This window comes from Rhineura floridana, chromosome 1 (genome assembly GCF_030035675.1).
Source record: "Rhineura floridana isolate rRhiFlo1 chromosome 1, rRhiFlo1.hap2, whole genome shotgun sequence".
In the NCBI taxonomy this organism is placed as follows: Eukaryota; Metazoa; Chordata; class Lepidosauria; order Squamata; family Rhineuridae; genus Rhineura; species Rhineura floridana.
In genome coordinates this window covers 318,822,550-318,839,793 of record NC_084480.1, presented here as the reverse complement: position 1 = coordinate 318,839,793, position 17,244 = coordinate 318,822,550, and the positions used below count along the sequence as shown (strand labels likewise).

The window sequence follows — 17,244 nt, the reverse complement described above, 5'->3', positions numbered from 1 at the left end:
GGCTATCAGTAGCTGCTAGACATGATGAGGGCGATCCTCTCCTCCACTGCTGGAGGCCGGATGCCCCTGAATGCCAACTGCTGGGCATCGCAAGTGGGGAGAGTCCTCTTGCCCTCAGGTGCTCCTTGTGGGCTTCCTGTGAGAATAGAGTGCTGGACTAGATGGGCCCCCTTTGCCCTGATCCAGCAAGCCTATTCTTCTTATGGACTGTTTCGATGTAAGGCAATTCTCTCTCTCTCTCTCTCTCTCTCTCTCTCTCTCTCTCTCTCTTTTAAATGGAATGCAGGAAGACAGGAATAAAATCCAAAGGGTCCTGGATAGACTAGAAAATTGGGCTGAAATTAATAAAATGAAATTCAATAAAGACAAATGCAAGATTCTGCATTTAGGCCACAAAAACAAAATGCATGGGTACAGGATGGGAAATACCCAGCTTAGCAGTAGTGCGTGGGAGAAGGACCTTGGAATTGTGGTGGATTGCAAGTTGAACATGACCCAGCAGTGTGATGCTGCCACAAAAAAGGCAAACGCGGTTTTGGGCTGCATAAACAGAGCTATAGTTTCCAGGTCGAGGGAAGTAATAGTCCCACTATATTCTGCATTAGTCAGGCCTCATCTGGAATACTGCGTTCAGTTCTGGGCGCCTCATTTTAAGAAAGATATAGACAAGTTGGAGCGGGTTCAGAAGAGGGCGACGAGGATGATAGCTGGTATGGAGAACAAGTCTTATGAGGAAAGGTTGAAGGAACTTGGCATGTTCAGTCTGGTGAAGAGAAGGCTGAGGGGCGACATGATTGCACTCTTTAAGTACCTGAAGGGCTGTCACATAGAGGAGGGTACAGATTTGTTCTCTGCTGCCCCAGAGGGTAGGACTAGGTCTAATGGTTTTAAGTTGCAGGAGCGTAGATTCAGATTGGACATTAGAAGGAACTTCTTGACAGTAAGGGCAGTTCGGCAATGGAACCGGCTGCCTAGGGAGGTGGTGGGATCCCCTTCGCTGGATGTCTTCAAGCAGAGGCTGGACAGCTATCTGCGGGAGATGCTCTAGCTGTGGATTTCCTGCTGTGAGCAGGGGGTTGGACTCGATGGGCTACAAGGCCCCTTCCAACTCTATGATTCTAAACTGGACCTTTAGTGTGGCGGCACCTACCCTGTGGAATTCCCTCCCCTTGAATATTAGGCAGGCGCCATCTCTGCTATCTTTTCGGCGCCTTTTGAAGACTTTCCTCTTCCAACAAGCCTTTTAAGTTGAGACCTATCCCAGTATGCGTCTGTGTTAGAATTGCTTTTAATATGTCTTTTAATATGTTTTAACTCTTTTTTTAAAATATGTTTTTAAAGGTTTTTTTTAAAATGTATTTAACGTTGTTTTGTTTTAATGTATTTTAAGGTCTTTTATTTTGTTTTAAAGTGTTTTTAGTGTTCCTGTTTGCCGCCCTGGGCTCCTGCTGGAAGGAAGGGCAGGGTATAAATAAATAAATAAATAAATAAATAAATAAATAAAATAACAAATAAATAAATAAATAAAAGGTGATGGCATTCAGTTTTGGTGACTGAAAGTCCCACCTTAGGCTCACTTGTGTTGTCATCTGCCCTCCGCCCTCACTTGTGTCTGAATGCCTTCTCTCCCCAGTTCTAAAATGCTCCCCAGGACCAGGGTTTTTCCTTACTGTCCCCTCCTCTTTCCCCAACCCACAAGAGAACTACGCCCGCTCTCTGTTGTTTGCGGGCGGGTGGAACAACCTAGGTGGATGTCTAGTAACCACATGCACATCCTCTCTCATGGGCAGGGCTGTAGCTCTGTGGCAGAACACCTGCCTTGCATGTAGAAGGCCCCAGGTTCAACCCCCGCTGGCATCTCCAGGTAGGGCTGGGAAAGACTCCTACCCGAAACCCTGGAGGGCCACTGCCAGTCAGTGTAAGCAATATAGAGCCTGATGGATGGTCTGACTCGACATAAGGCAGCTTCCCCTGCTATGGGCTGAGTCAGGAAATGGCAGGAGGCATTCACCGTTCCCACAGCTTCACCTCGGAGCTGGTGAGGTGCTGGCAACAATGGCGGCTGGCTAAGCAGGAGTCTGGGTGGGTGGATGTAGCGAGGAGCAGGCGTGCCGTCTTTGCCTGGCGGGCTGACTCACTGCAAATCTCAGAGCAGATTTGGGCAAGGGGATGCCGGTTGCCCACCATTGTTTTAAGCCCTTCCACATCCCCCTTGATTTGGGAGGCATTTCCTTTCCTATCCTACTTCCTTGGACTCTGCATGGACTTGAAGTGATGTTCTCCATTGGGAATGCCTTGCAGGATTGTACACTCTCTTCAGAAGCATTAATTTCCCTCTCCAGGGTCTAAACTGTAGTTAAAAGTTGTGCCTGCACCAATGTTGCTGATAAGTGGAGCTAGCCAGGGTCCCTGCTTCACAGTTAGATCTAATGGGGAGAAGAGAGGGTTGGGTGAGGGAGGGAGCCCCCACAGCTGATTGCTCAAGCATGATTAAATTATTTGGGTTGATTTCTTTCCCCATCTCCCCTTGTCCTCAGCCATGCCCACGAAACCCCGCATACTGCGTTCCACATTTGCTGCATCAGCAAATGTATTTCAGCCTGCCTGATGCCAGCCTTGTTCCTGGCCGGTAGTAGCGTATTAAAAAAGTCCATTTAAAAACCAGCCGGTATGTGAAACCTCATTATTAAAATTCCATCAGCTCAATCCCTGCTCAGCTGACAGAACCTGACAATGCTTTTTGGAAAATGTGGCTCTGTGTGGCATCTGTGAGGTCGGTGAAGAAAAGGGGAGGTCCCTTTGGGGTTGGTACCATGCACTGGAGCATTCTGCATAAGTCTTCAGGAATGACAGACCTTCCTGCTCCATGCTTCTCAAGAGCAGGTTAGCCTGCCGTCTAATTTTTCTTGAAACATAAAGCAGTTGAAAAGAAGATTAGCGTGAGAGCAGTGAAAATGAAATCAAGCTTTTCAGCTGTAATTGCATCCAGTTTATCAGGCTCTTAATACATTTTTAACTCTCATCTCCTTCTCTCTGAAGGCCCGTTCAGTTGCTGCTGACAATTTGCCCCCTTATTTCCAGGGCTCTGCATCACTGTAGAACTGTGTGAATCTCTTTCCCAGGGTGAACTGGCACACTGGGTTTGTGCAACAAATAAACCAAGACAAGTTCTGCTCCAAGAAAAGCTGAATTCTGCAATCCATACACATAATGCTAATCAACTCATTTGCATAATTTGTTCTGCAGTGTTTAGTGTTTTTCATAAATGATTATGGTTTTGCTAGTGATGGGGAGAGCAAGGAACTACACAGGCCCTGCCTTCTGGAAACCTTATTATTTATTTATTAATTTAATTTATATACCGCCCTAAGCCCGAAGGCTCTCTCCTGTCCTCTGACGCTTGAGATTTTAGTAGGCATGTCCTCCATAACTTCAAGCATAATAATAACGGGCAGTATTTAACTAAAAAGTTGCACTAGTGTAAGTGTTAGCTCCAGCACAACAGGGTTTCCACCTCTTCTCCCCTCATGCAAGCCCTGCACTATCCCCAAATCTTTTCTGGAGGATTAGGGGAAACCCCAGAACAGATTTAAGGGGTGTGTGTGGGGAAATGTGCTATATTGAATACAGCCCGTTTTTGAATGCTTAGTGCTATGTTGAATATAGCCCCATATTTGCAAGTGTCAGGACTCTTATGGAGGCATGCAAGCTGTTTGCTTGCTGTTCTTGGTTTAAGTCAGATGCAGGGAACTTGGGGGCTTTTATACAGGCCTGCCAGCCTCCTATAATTTTTGTGTGTGTGGCAGTAGGAAGAAAAGTGCTGCATCTGCAGTGTTCCCTCCCCCTCTAGTGTTCCCTACTTCTTGTTCTTCCTTAGGTAGCTGAGCTAGGAAGCTCATGGCAACAAGGATCTATTGTTTCCAGAGCATTTGCTGATCATCAGAAGAGACTGTGCACAATCGGAGGCAATCTCGTTCTGCTGAGGAGCTGGTGGAGGGTGCCGTTTTCATCTCTATCACTGTGCTGAGCTGGGTGGGGAGGTTTCATAGCATCACAGAATAGCAGAGTTGGAAGGGGCCTATAAACCACTCCACCCAACACAGCACTGTTACGGGGATGAAAATAGGCCAGGCCCTCCACACTCCTCAGATGATCTGAGCAGGTCCCCTGAAGAGTGGGAGTGGGCACGATTCTCATTGCCATTTCAGTGCCGGGCTTGACAGAAGTGTTTAACACATACACATGATCTGGAAGCTGAATTTTATGCCAGAAACCCACTTGGGCCACCACAATGGGCGTGACAGCTTCCGCAGTGGAGTGTCGAGTAGAACTCTCGGGAACACAGGAAGCTGCTTTATACTGAGTCAGACCATTGGTCCATTTAGCTTAGTATTGTCTACACTGACTGGCAGCATCTCTCCAGAGTATCAGACAGGTATCTTTCCCAACACTACTTGGAGATGTGTCTTGAACCCAGCACTTTTGCATGCAATGCAGTTGCTCTGTCGCTCAGCTGTAGCCCTTCCCACCAATCTTGGGGATCTCTCTCTCTTCGCTGATCTTGATTCTGTATCTAGAGAAACAGTGGGCCCCTTCCCTGTACTCCCAAGTGCAAAAGTGGATTGAAGAGAAACGCACTAGTGGGTACAGAAGCCCTTCAGGGCCAGGGTTTGTCTTACAATTGTTTCTGGATTAAATCAGTGCTATCCTTTTGGCACAGATGGAGACTGGGGTGGTGGCGATCTGTGCTGGGTCTGCTGTTTGCCCTTCTGCAAAGCCCAAATCTTGTGAGACATGAGAGAAGTTGGGCACCCTCTTCTGGATGTCCCTTAGAGGTATTCCTGACGCTGTTTTGCAGGGGTGGGTAACCTCTGGCCTGCAGGCCTCATCAGTGCCCACTTTTGATGCACCTTCCCTGCGCCTGATGTCATTATGTTCATGTGAACAGAGAAGAGGTTGGAGGATCCAGATCACCAGACAAGAGAGCTCCAGATATGTGAAACTTTATTCAAAAGTTTGCTTTCCCCTTTGTTTTAACTTTTTTCCATCAGCAAGTTAACAAGATGAGTTTTTTTTTTCCTGGGTGTGGTCAATTTGCAGTTGTTATCATGAGTCCTCTTTGGCTCAGATGTTGGCAGTTTTGGGAGTCCTGGTCTGTACCCGCTCCCCCACGGAAAGGCCAGGAGGTGTATGTGATCATCCCATCAGTCAAGATAAAAGGTCTCTTCTTGTTTGCACAGAGGCCTTTAATCCTGGCAAGGACGTGAGGGCAGGAGGGGAAGACTGCTCTGGGCCCAACAGAGGCCACCTTGTTCTGAGTTGGGCTCTGTCCCTTCCCTGTGCTTGGCTGCAGTGACATCACATCCTCTGCTGTTCAACTGCAGCTCTTTGTGATGCCAGGATGTGGGTGGGCTGCGAGTGGGCGACAGGCAGTGTAAGCAACAGGCCTTCTCTTGTGTCCCGAGCCTTTGGACTTTGCAGCAGATGGAAGAATAACAGTGGGCCCTGTCCTCAGCCCCCATTCCTTCCCCCTCCCCATGTCCATCCACGCTGGAAATGCAACCCTGATTTAATTCATAAACTGTCATAAGAGATCCCAGAGCCACTGGGTGTTCCTGGTTGAACCTTTCTTTCAGGCTGCTGTATTAGAACCAGTGTATTTTGCACCAAGCGTTGCAGCTTGCTCTAGGCTTGGCAGGACCTGACTGTAGACGAGTAAATGTTTCCGTCTATCTGGGCAAGCCCTCCCCCTTTGCCTTTGTCTGTTTGCATACCTTCACTTGAAGCTCTTTCCAGGTAGAAAAGGGACTGCCTTGATTCTGTAACTAGCCTTAGATTGCTGCCCCTGAAGCTAGAAAAGCATACAATTGCTCCTTCCCAAAGAATAATTATTATCTGTGTCTGCTGGCTTGATTGCAGCCCCTAAATTAGACAGCCATTTTCCTGGAGTTTACCCTGCACTAAGGGCAGTCTTGCCTCCACTTGCAATGTGAACCCTTAATGTCGTGTCTTCCCACCCCACAGGAGTGAGTGACAGTCACTCGTTTGTATGAGAAAAAGTTTAAATGGGATGCATTCAAAGACGCTATGTGGGAGGGTGCTCAGCCTCCCCCTTCAGATCCCAGTGTCTGAAGTGAAGGAAACCTTTGGGGCCCTTTTCAGCTTTGTCCCTAAGTGCCACCCATTTGAGTTTTTTTTCTCTCCCTCAAATTCAATGTCAGCAATTGACAATTGAGCATGGCCCTATCTGAATTTTTCCCTCTCTCATAACTGATCACGCTGCTCATGTAATGAAGCTGAATGATGGAAAATTGAGGACAGACTTATTTCTTCAAGATACATGTAATTCACTTAAGGATTTGCTTCCACAAGGTGTGCTGATGGTCACAGGCTTAGATGGTTTTAAGAGGGGCTTCTTAGGAGGATAGTTGTGCTGGATTAAAATTTGGCACCAAAAAAAAAAGGAAGAACAGTTATTAGGGCTGAAAATTAGAGCTTCCAGCTTCAGAGGCTTTGAATGTCAGCTGGTGGAGAGGAAGCAAGATTGGGGAGGGCTATTACCTTCATGTTTTGCTTGTGGGCTACCCTGAGGCATCTTGCTTTGTTACTGTCGGGAACAGGGTCCTGGGCTTGCATTTCTGAGACTGGCCATGCTTCAAGAGAAGTGATAAGAAGCTCCACTAGCGATGGCCCCAATTTCTCTTGGCTGTTCTTGACCAGTTGGGGTGGACATGCAGCTATTCATCTTCTGTGTAGGCGAGAGAGATACTGTTATTTATTTATTTATTTCATTTCTAAACCGCCCATAGCTAATAGCTCTCTGGGCGGTATACAAAACAAGATTAGAATACAATATTAGAATAAAATCAGTAATAAAAAGCAACAAAATTAAACTAAAACATTAAACATAAAAACATTGAACATTAAAATGCCTGGGAGTATAACCAGGTCTTAACCTGGCGCCTAAAAGAAAGAACCGTAGGCGCCAGGCGTATCTCCTCTGGTAAGCTGTTCCACAGTTCGGGGGCCACCACAGAAAAGGCCCTAGATCTAGTAACAATCCTCTGGGCATCCTGGTGAGTTGGTACCCAGAGGAGGGCCTTAGATACTGAACGAAGTGAGCGGGTAGGTTCATAGCGGGAGAGGCGTTCCACAAGGTATTGCGGTCCCACACCGTGTAAGGCTTTATAGGTCAACACCAGCACCTTGAATCTGGCTTGGAAACAAATAGGTAGCCAGTGCAAGTGGGCCAGGACAGGTGTTATATGCGCGGACCGATTGGTCCTCGTCAGCAACCTGGCTGCCGCATTTTGCACTAGCTGAAGTTTCCAAACAGTCTTCAAGGGCAGCCCAATGTAGAGCGCATTACAGTAATCCAGTCTAGAAGTTACCAGAGTGTGAACAACTGAGGCGAGATCATCACTGTCCAGATAGGGGCGTAGTTGGGCTACTAAGCGAAGATGATAGAACGCATTCCGTGCCACCGAGGCCACTTGAGCCTCAAGCGACAAGGAAGGGTCAAAAAGGACCCCCAAACTACGAACCTGTTCCTTCAAGGGGAGTGTAACCCCATCTAGAACAGGAGAAACATCCACCATCTGGGCAGGGAAAGAGCTCACTAACAGTGTCTCAGTCTTGTCTGGATTGAGTTTCAGTTTATTAGCTCTCATCCAGTCCATTATCGCGGTCAGGCAACGGTTTAAACCAATCCATATAAACTAGCCAAGCTGGTGTCTCCTACAACCCAAGATTCAGTTTGGTTGTCAGAAGCCAAGGCAGAGCAGGTTTGATTTCTGCAAAGAAGGTGGCAAATGCATTGCAACAAGTTGACCTTATTTTTGGTTATCAGTAACTTTTAGATACATTGGAAATGTTGGATGAAGAGCGAGTAGTGCATGCCCTGGTCTCCTCTCGCTTAGAGTACTGTAATGCGCTCTACGTTGGGCTACCCATGAAGATGGTTCGGAAATTACAACTGGTACAAAATGCGGCGGCACGGCTGATAAAGAATGGCCGCCGCCGGGATCACATCACTCCAGTGTTAGCAGACCTACACTGGTTACCAGTTGTCTACCGAGCCCAATTCAAGGTGTTGGTGTTAACCTTTAAAGCCCTACACGGTTTCGGTCCAGTTTATCTAAAGGAGCGCCTCCAGCATCACCAAATGTGCCGCCTTACAAGATCAGCCTCACAAGACCTTCTCTCGGTCCCGCCAGTGAAAACAATCAGGCTGGTGCGGACTAGAGAGAGGGCATTCTCGATTGTGGCCCCCACCCTCTGGAACTCTCTCCCATACGATCTTCGCCATGCCCCCTCCTTGGTAAGCTTTCGCCAAGGATTAAAAACGTGGCTATTTCAGCGGGCATACAGGATCCCTAGCAAATTTTAGTATATAACGTACAGATGTGGGTGGGTTGATTAGTTGAAGACTGTATTTATATGTCGTATTTATATTGTATTTATTTGCTGTATCTTATTTTAAATTATGTGCGCCGCCTAGAGTGGCCGTTCACTCGGCCAGATAGGCGGCATAAAAATATTTATTATTATTATTATTATTATTATTATTATTATTATTATTATTATTATTATTACCTTCCTTGCTTCCACCCATGCATGGCCTGGATTTCAAAGCCAGTTGTGGTGCTGATGATTACCACTGGGAATTCTCAGCGGATGCAACACCCGCTTGCTAGCTTGCAAATTAGTGTGGAGAAGGAGTGCCTGTTGGTGGAGCTGCTACGATGTCACAAACACAGTCATGTCATTCTTGTCCAACAGATGATAACAATGGAGTTCTCTGTTTTTTCGCCTAGGTATGAATCTGGGAGGCAGAGGTTAAAAAGTTGTCACAATTTAAGAATGACTCTAAACTTCTCTTATCCACGGGGATGGAATAGTTTTGAAGGGGGAACGCTCCTCAATTGGTGGCCAACATGCCCCCCCCCCCAGGTCTGATCCACATCAAACACATAAAACTCGTTTCTTGTACATTGTTGTGATCCATGCTGGATTTGCCTCTCCAAACCTCACCTCTCAGGAGTGCCAGTGTTGGACATCATCACTACTTCCTGTTCCTGCCACTGGGGAAAAACTGACCCCCATCCACACCTAATGTATGCCAATCAATTCCTTTGGTCATTTATATCTGTTCACCACCCGGTGCCATTTTATGTTAACAGGATCTGTGCTTTCTATGCTGCTGGAATTGTGTCATTTGGAAGAGGTTGGAAACGGCTGCTGCCCTCAAGAATGCACATCATCAGCCAAGGATTGCTCATCCATCTTGCCCCCCCCCCAATATCCTCATCCCTGAGCGTGATGGATCTAGCCCCAAAGAGAAGAGGGGCTCAGTTTGGGCTAGTGGCTGCACTGCCCCCCTGTGCTCCCCTAATCTCTGTTGTCGTGAAGCATTCGCTTACCTTCAGTGCAATGCTGGATGTTGCTAGTGATAGGTCCCGTCTGCACTATACATTTAAAGCGCAATGATACCACTTTAAACAGGGATAGCTTCCCCGAGACCTGAGTTTCCCAAACCGTGGTCCACGGACCACCAGTGGCCTGGGAGCTTCACTTAGAAAGTCTGCAGCATGCCCACATTAAATATGAATGTTTAATTTTTAATTGTGTTCTTATTGCTTCTTCTGTTTCTTATTGCATTTTATTGTATTATAATTTGCACTCCATAGAATTCAAAGTGTGATACAGTAAAGTACAATACAGCCTTCGGCCATACTATCCTAAACACGCCCGATCTCGGAAGCTAAGCAGGGTCAGGCCTGGTTAGTCCTTGGATGGGAGACCGCCTGGGAATACCGGGTGCCGTAGGCTTATTGGAAGGCAGTGGTGAACCACCTCTGAAGACCTCTTACCATGAAAACCCTTTGAATACATCCAAAAAAAGAATCATGGGGTTGCCATAAGTCGTAATCGACTTGAAGGCACATAACAACAACAAAAGTACAATACAAGTGATAAAAAAGCGATAAAAATACAGTTAAAAGTCATGCAGTATCTAGCGCAGCGCATTACAATTGCTACAAGAGGCAGGAAAAAAACCATTTAGAGATCCACCAAGACCATCAGCAATTTTCAAGTGGTCCATGTGGGGCAAAATGTTGGGGAACCACTTCCCCCAAAGAATCCTAGGAATGGTAGTTTGTCAAGGATGCTGAGAAGTTGTTAGAGGAGACACCTGTTAACATCACAGAGCTACAGTTTACAGAATGGTTTAACAACCAAGCCCTTTTCCCAGGGAATTCTGTGAGCGGGAATAGGGGTCTCTTCTAACAACTCTCTGCGCCCACAACAAACTACAGTTCCCAGGATTGTGTGTGTGTGTGTCCATGACAGTTTAAAGTGGTATAAATGCTGTTTTAAATGTCTAGTGTAGATGGGGCCCCAAGAGCTCGGGCAGCGGTTGGGGTGTTCGTGTGTGTGTTCATTTCCCTGAGCCAGCCTTCTCCAAACTGGTGCCCTCCATATGCTTTGGGCTACAGCTATGATCAACCACAGCCAGCACAGATGCACTGGCTGGAGTGGGAGGGTTGTAGGCCAGGACATCTGGAGGGCACCATGTTGGGGACAACCATACTGTGGATATATCTGGACAGAAACTTTCCCTTGATTGGCCCTTATAGTAAAAAGGGCAACGCAGTCACGATTCTCTTACGGCCCCGTGGAGATTTCTTTTGCTGTGCTCTGAACCCCAAAGTGTTTGTGTGGATATGTACAGGCCACATACACCCACAGACTGTGTACTGATCTTAGAAATACCCAGCACAGAAGGCAATTGGTTCAGTATTAACGCTGTGCTGTGCCCTGTTGGGTTTTTCCCCGCACACATCCTAAATCAGGTGTGGGGAAAAGTAAGGAAGCTGCCTTATACTGAAGCTTGGTCCTCCTAGCTCGGTGCTGTCTACACTGACTGGCAGGAGTTCTCCAGGATTTTCAGACGGGGACATTCCCAGCCCTATCTGCACATGCCAGGGATTGAACCTGGGACCTTCTGCATGCTTGACATCCGTGGCCCGCCAGATGTTGATGAACTACAGCTCCCCTTACCCTGGCCAGTGGCCATGATTGCTGGGGCTGATGGCAGTTGCCGTTCAGCAACATCTGGAGGGCCAAAGGTTTCCCACACCTGTCCTAAAGTTTGTGCTTCTGATGCCTCCTGGCCTGAGTGCTTCCTGTTCTAAGTTGGCAGTCCAGATTCAAGGTGTGCTTGCCCTTGTCGCCTGGCAAATGAGTCTTTGGGGTTTTACCCTTTCCAGAGAGAACAAGGCAATGGCTTCTCATCTGATTTGCCTTGGGAGGGGGGGAGATTCTTTTATGTGATAAGGTTGGGCTGGTGTCAGGCATGACTGGGCCCTTGGGCACCAGCCTGTCCTGGAGCTGTGGCACTGTAGCTCAGCACCTCCCCAATACAGACGGCACAGGGCTAATAAGCCCACCTGCATGTCCCACCTACCTCTCGTGTTGTGTGAATGATGTGCGCACGTAGTGCACATGCCTGCCATCAACCAAGATGGCGGTGGCATGTTAACCCCTGCCACCATCTTGGGTGATGGCAGGCATACATGCGGGACTTGCATGGCAGAGCTTGGAAAAGTTACTTTTTTAAACTACAACCCATCAGCCCCAGCCAGCATGGCCACTGGATTGGGCTGATGGGAGTTGTAGTTCAAAAAAGTAACTTTTCCAAGCTCTGTTGCATGGCATTCATACTGCTGGGGAGAGGTAGGTGAGGCGTACGTGTGGGCTTATTGAAGCCTGAGCTGTCTGTATTGGGGGCGGTGCGCCTGTGAGCTCCCTCTCAGTGATCCGTGGCAGGGTAAGGTTGCAGGACCCGACGCTGCCACGGATCACTGAACTGGAGCACCAACCTCCCACCCTAAGGAGAAAAATGAAGCTGTAGCTATGTTGGCTGCGTAGTGATGCTATCCTTTTTTTAGTACAGAAAAAAGTTAACTTCTCCTTTCCTGCAGTGCAGAATGCCTTCCATTTCTCTGCATAAAAGAAAAAACAGGTGAGCCTCCTTTTCTGGAAATAGATTGTAAGAGGCTGGGGCTTCTCTGCATTCCTTGCATAACTGCAAATGGAATCCTTCCCCTACAGGTTCTAATCCTGTAGATGATTCTCATTGGCTGATTTCTTTTGAAACCCAGAAGTGCCATCTAAAGTTGCCAAGGAGCCATGGATTCCACTATGGTTGCAAGTGAGGATAAGACACTCTCCATGTGGACCTTTTTTGCTTCACCTGTTTGTGGGCAAGTCCTGGCCAAACTGAGCCTTCCATATTTGAGTTTGAAAAGATGCAAGAGAGGAGCACTGCTGAAATACGCCTTTTTTCCTCTAGTGATTTTTCAACTCTCCTTGTGAGCATATGTGCTTGTTTATTTATAGAACCATTTTATTCTGCCTTTCAGTTTTAACAAAAATGCCCCATGACAGCTTGCGTTCATAAGTTGCCCTTCTCCTTGGATTGAAAGATGGAATATAAATTCAAATAAACAAATAAATTAAAACAGACAAGTGCCACAGATAGCAACAAAATGGGTAGCTAGAGATAATCAACCTCCAGACACATTGAAATCCTGCCAGAATAAAAGTGTTTTCAAATAACGGCAAAATTTCATCAGGGAAGAGATCAGACAAATCGTCTGGAATAGGGAGCTCCACAACATGAGTGCCACCGTGGTCCAGCTTGTACATCACAGTAAACCCTAGTTTGTGGTTTACTGTGGACACACATAATCCTGCTTCCCCATTGAGAGAAACCTGGGAGCCTGCCTTGCTCCTTCCTGCTAACATACTGAAGCAACAAGCCACAATCTCTGGCTTGACATTACTTCTGAATCAAAGACTCTGGTTTGTTTCGCATAAAGCAAGCCCACAAACTGTAGCCAGCATTTATTCTTGGCTTACTGGTTTGATCCCTGGTTTGGACATAATGCTAAGCCAGAGATTGTGACTTGTTGTTCCCCCATGCTAGACTAGCAAGGAGGAGCAAAGCCGCCGAGGTTGATGTGTTAACAATGGGCCATTAACTATAGTTTATTGTAACATGTGAACCAGGCCAGTGGCGAACGCCCCTTCAAGCATTCCCACCAACCACACCTCAGGAGAAAGTGGGAGAAGAAAAAAGAGAATTCCCCCATTGGTCTTAACAGATGGACAGGGTTGTGTAGAAGGCGGTGATGTTTTGCATCCTGGTCCCAAGCCATTGTTAATCTTCATCGCCTTACTCTCACTTGCCCTCACTGCCGTTATTATTTAGGCAAGCCTTAATGGCTGCTCCACATTTTGACATCATCCCCATTTCACTGTGTGAACCCTGACTGGATAGTTTATCCCAGGAAAGGGGAAACGGTGGAGAAAATGGCCCTATAAATAGGGCACTAAAAGATGGGAAATATTTGCAAGATAAAAATGTGTTTTGGGGGTGGGAGTGGGTGAGGTTTCTACCCCAAACCTGAAATTCTAGGATCTTTGTTACATCACTGTGCCCGTGGAGACGTGTGCATTCTAGCTCCTTCCAGTGACAGGTAGGGGGCAGAGAAGCCTCCCTGAGCCAGCTGGCATTGAAAGCAGAGCTCTCTGTCCCTTTTTATTGGTTTCATTTCATTTTCTGGTGTTTTGAGATCCATATTTTACCCTCCCTGCCCTTTCTGTCTCTCTCATTTGCTCTCTTTGTGTTTCATCCCCTCGTCCTCATTCTGTTTGTTCCCCAGTGACTCAGCACATTAAGGAACTCCTGGAAAGGAACAGTAAGAAGAAGTCCAAATTGAGAAAGAAACCCAAGCCTTATATCGAGGAACACGATGGTAGGGTGCCACGGCCTCTTGCTCGCGGAGCACCTTCCTCTCCTTAGACATAGATGCCAACTCCACCTTCCTTTTCCGCCCTGCAGCTTCTTAGCCTCCACTCGGCTTCCCTCTTAACATCGGCTTCATCCTTTTCCTCCTGCCCCCTTCACTGCTTCTCTCTCTCTCTCTCTCTCTCTCTCTCTCTCTCTCTCTCTCTTAGCAGCTCTACATGCCAAGCTTGGGCCAATCTCTGCCAATCGCGCTTCCTCCGGCAGGTGCCTCCGAGCGGGTGACTTTGCTTGAGACTCAAGGCTTGGGTTGGGGCAATGTCGGCATCACGCAAGCGCACCGTCGCATTGGGGGCGATGCAAGCACAGTCGAGGTGCACCAGTGCCAATGGGGCTGGCAGCTCCTTCACCCTGAAACGGAGTGGGGTGGGGGTGGGGGCACCTCTTTGCTGTTCCTCACCTCTGACAAATCAGCATCCCATGAGCGGGGCCGGTCGGAGCTTTGCATTGCGTTTTGATACTGGCCACAAAACGCAGGTTATCGGTATGTTCAAGTTCTTTAGGTTCTGTGGACTGAATGGTTACAACCACGAACGACGTTATTAGTGTTGCCACTAACAACAGAACTTGTCTCTAAAGTTCAAAACACCCTGTGTACTTTATCCCAGTAATCCTTACGACGAGCCTGCAAGGCAGAGCAGCGGCATTATTATTATTATTATTATTATTATTATTATTATTATCTTTATTTATACCCCGCCATTTTTCCAAAACTGGAACTCATGGCGGCTTCCAGATAAAAAATACATATAATTAAAAACATACAAAGTCTACATTAAAATAAGATTAAACTATTTCCAATATTAAAACCATACACACATATAGCTAAAAGAGTTCAAACTAGTTTAAAAATAATAGACATTAGCAATGCAGCACCCTTCACGCCCTATCCTTAGCCTTCAATTCCAAAGGCTTGTTGGAATAGGAAGGTCTTTGCTTGTCAGCGGAAGGACTGCAAAGAGGGGGTCATTCTTATCTCCCTAGGAAGGGAATTCCAAAGCCTAGGGGCAGCCACAGAGAAGGCCCTCTCACGCGTCCGCACTAGTCGTACTTGAGAAGATGTGGGTATTGAGAGAAGGGCCTCTCCTGAGGATCTCAGGGCCTGGGCAGGCTCATACAGGGAGATACGGTCTGATAAATAGCCTGGACCTAAGCCGTATAGGGCTTTATAGGTCAACACCAGCACTTTGAATTGTGTCTGGAAACAGACTGGCAACCAGTGGAGCTTTTTTAACAGGGGGGTAGTACGGTCCCTGTAACCAGCCCCAGTTAACATTCTGGCTGCAGCACATTGCACCAACTGAAGTTTCCGAACAGTCTTCAGAGGCAGCCTCACGTAGAGCGTGTTACAGTAATCTAAACGGGATGTAACTAAGGCATGTGTCACCGTGGCCAGATCAGACAGCTCAAGGAACGGGCGCAGTTGGCGCACTAATCTTAATTGTGCAAAAGCACTCCTGGCCACTGCAGAAACCTGGGACTCCAAATTTAATGCTGAGTCCAGGAGCACACCCAAACTGCGAACCTGTGTCTTCAGGGGGAGTGTAACCCCATCCAGCACAGGCTGTGATCCACACGTTGTGGATTGGAGCAGAGCCTAATGAGACCACAGCAAAGGAGGGATTTATATGGGGGAATCCCAGCCTGACCACCCAGTGGGTACAGCTCATTCTTTTTTGTGCAGAAGTTCCCAGGTTCGTTCCAGCTTTAAGAAAGGATCAGTTGAGAGGTGATGGAAAAAGCTTTCCTTTGCCCAAGACCTTGGAGAACTGCTGCCACTCAGGAGGAGGCAAAGGGGGGCTGGGCAGGGTCTGACTCAGGAGGAGGCATTGGTCTGTGTTAGCTTTCCCCAACCTGGCACCCTCTGGAAGTTTTGTACTACAGCGCCCATCAGCCCCAACCAGCACGGCTGTGCTGTTAGTAGCCCAACACACCTGGAGGGCACCAGGATGGCAAAGGCTTCCCTATGTGATCTCTTAGCAGTTCGCTGCCCTAGTAAATGCCACATCTGTATTGGATTGTATGGAAGAATCTCCTTAGCTCTTTTCACAGTATAGAAAGTTTCACAGTTTTTATTTACAGTCATATCTGCCCATTTTCTACCAGGCCAAGTTCAAAATTCTAGTTTTGGTGTACAAAGCCCTATACAGCTCAGGACCAGGATACCTGAAAGACCGTCTTACCCCTTATATACCCAGTCAATCACTGTGCTGTGCAGGTGAGGGCCTCCTGCAGATACCATCTTATCAGGAGGTCTGTACTGCACAACATAGGAAATGGACCTTTAGTGTGGTGGCACCTACCCTGTGGAACACCCTCCCCTTAGATATTAGATAGGTGCTGTCTCTGTTGTCTTTTCAGTGCCTACTGAGGATCTTCCTCTGCCAAAAAGCCTTTTAAGTAGAGACCGTATCCCAGTCTGCTGCTAAATACCTTCCTCTTTCAACAAGCCTTTTAAGTAGGGGCCTTATTCCAGTGTGTTGGAATTGCTTTTTAAGATGTTTTTAAAGCTGCTTTAAGGTTTTTAAAGATGCTTTGTTTTAATATATTTTAAAGTCTGTTTTTATTATGTTTTAGAGTGTTTTTAGTGTTTGTTTGCTGCCCTGGGCTCCTCCTGGGAGGAAGGGCAGGATATTAAATAAATAATCTATCTGCCCTCTGAGATAGCTTTCACCACGCTTCCTTGATCTGGTGCCCTGCAGATGTGGTGGACTGCAACTCCCATCACCCCTGACCCTTGGCTACGCTAGCTAGGGCTGATGGGAGTTGGAGTCCATTTGTAGAACAGATTCCACAGCAGCTTGCCAAGCAGCTGTCTGGAGCAGCTCTGCAGTAAGGAAAGCCCATACAATGTTTGGGACTTTTAAAAAGGCGAGTAAGCAGGGGAGGGTGACATGACTGAGACATACCAAATTATGCATGGTGAAAAGAAAGCAGAGAGGAGTCTCCCTCTCCCCCCCCCCCAAAAAAAACCCACCCGAATTTGGAGTCATCCCTCGAAGTTGATTGGTGGTTATGGCTACTAGTGTAGATGGCTTTAACAAGGGATTAGGCAGAAGATCAGTGGGCCCACGGATCCCTTAATCATTAAGGCTGCAAGTCATGATGGCTACTTGGTTCAGAGGTGGCATGTCTGTGATTTATCCCTTGCTGGGGGTCAGAAGCGGAAGAGCGCCGTTGAGGCATCTGGTCAGCCACACAGTGGGAAACAGAATGCTGGATTAGAAGGGCCTTCAGCCTGATTTGGAAGCCAGGCTCCTCTTATGTTTATGATTGAGTGAGAACTTGATCCTGTGCCATATTGGAGAAAACCTTGTCTAGCAATGCTGGGTGCTTTCTAAGAGCTGTCCTGGGCAGGCAGGTCCCCC

The 17,244-nt window shown here is 47.3% G+C and overlaps 1 protein-coding gene and 1 pseudogene across 5 annotated transcripts in view; both read left to right on the top strand.

Moving 5' to 3' along the window:
• The window catches only part of ARHGAP39 (Rho GTPase activating protein 39), a 242,709-nt gene that overhangs the window by 183,097 nt on the left and 42,368 nt on the right, over window positions 1-17,244 (top strand). For 4 of the 5 annotated variants that reach the window (XM_061607088.1, XM_061607087.1, XM_061607085.1 and 1 more), the window contains one exon: window positions 13,734-13,826. The exons of the other annotated variant lie outside the window; for it this stretch is intronic. In XM_061607088.1, the coding sequence (XP_061463072.1) occupies window positions 13,734-13,826 (93 nt within the window). The remainder of the gene's footprint in view (window positions 1-13,733; window positions 13,827-17,244) is intronic. 5 annotated transcript variants of the gene reach the window in all.
• LOC133375813 (5S ribosomal RNA) lies at window positions 9,723-9,831 on the top strand (annotated as a pseudogene).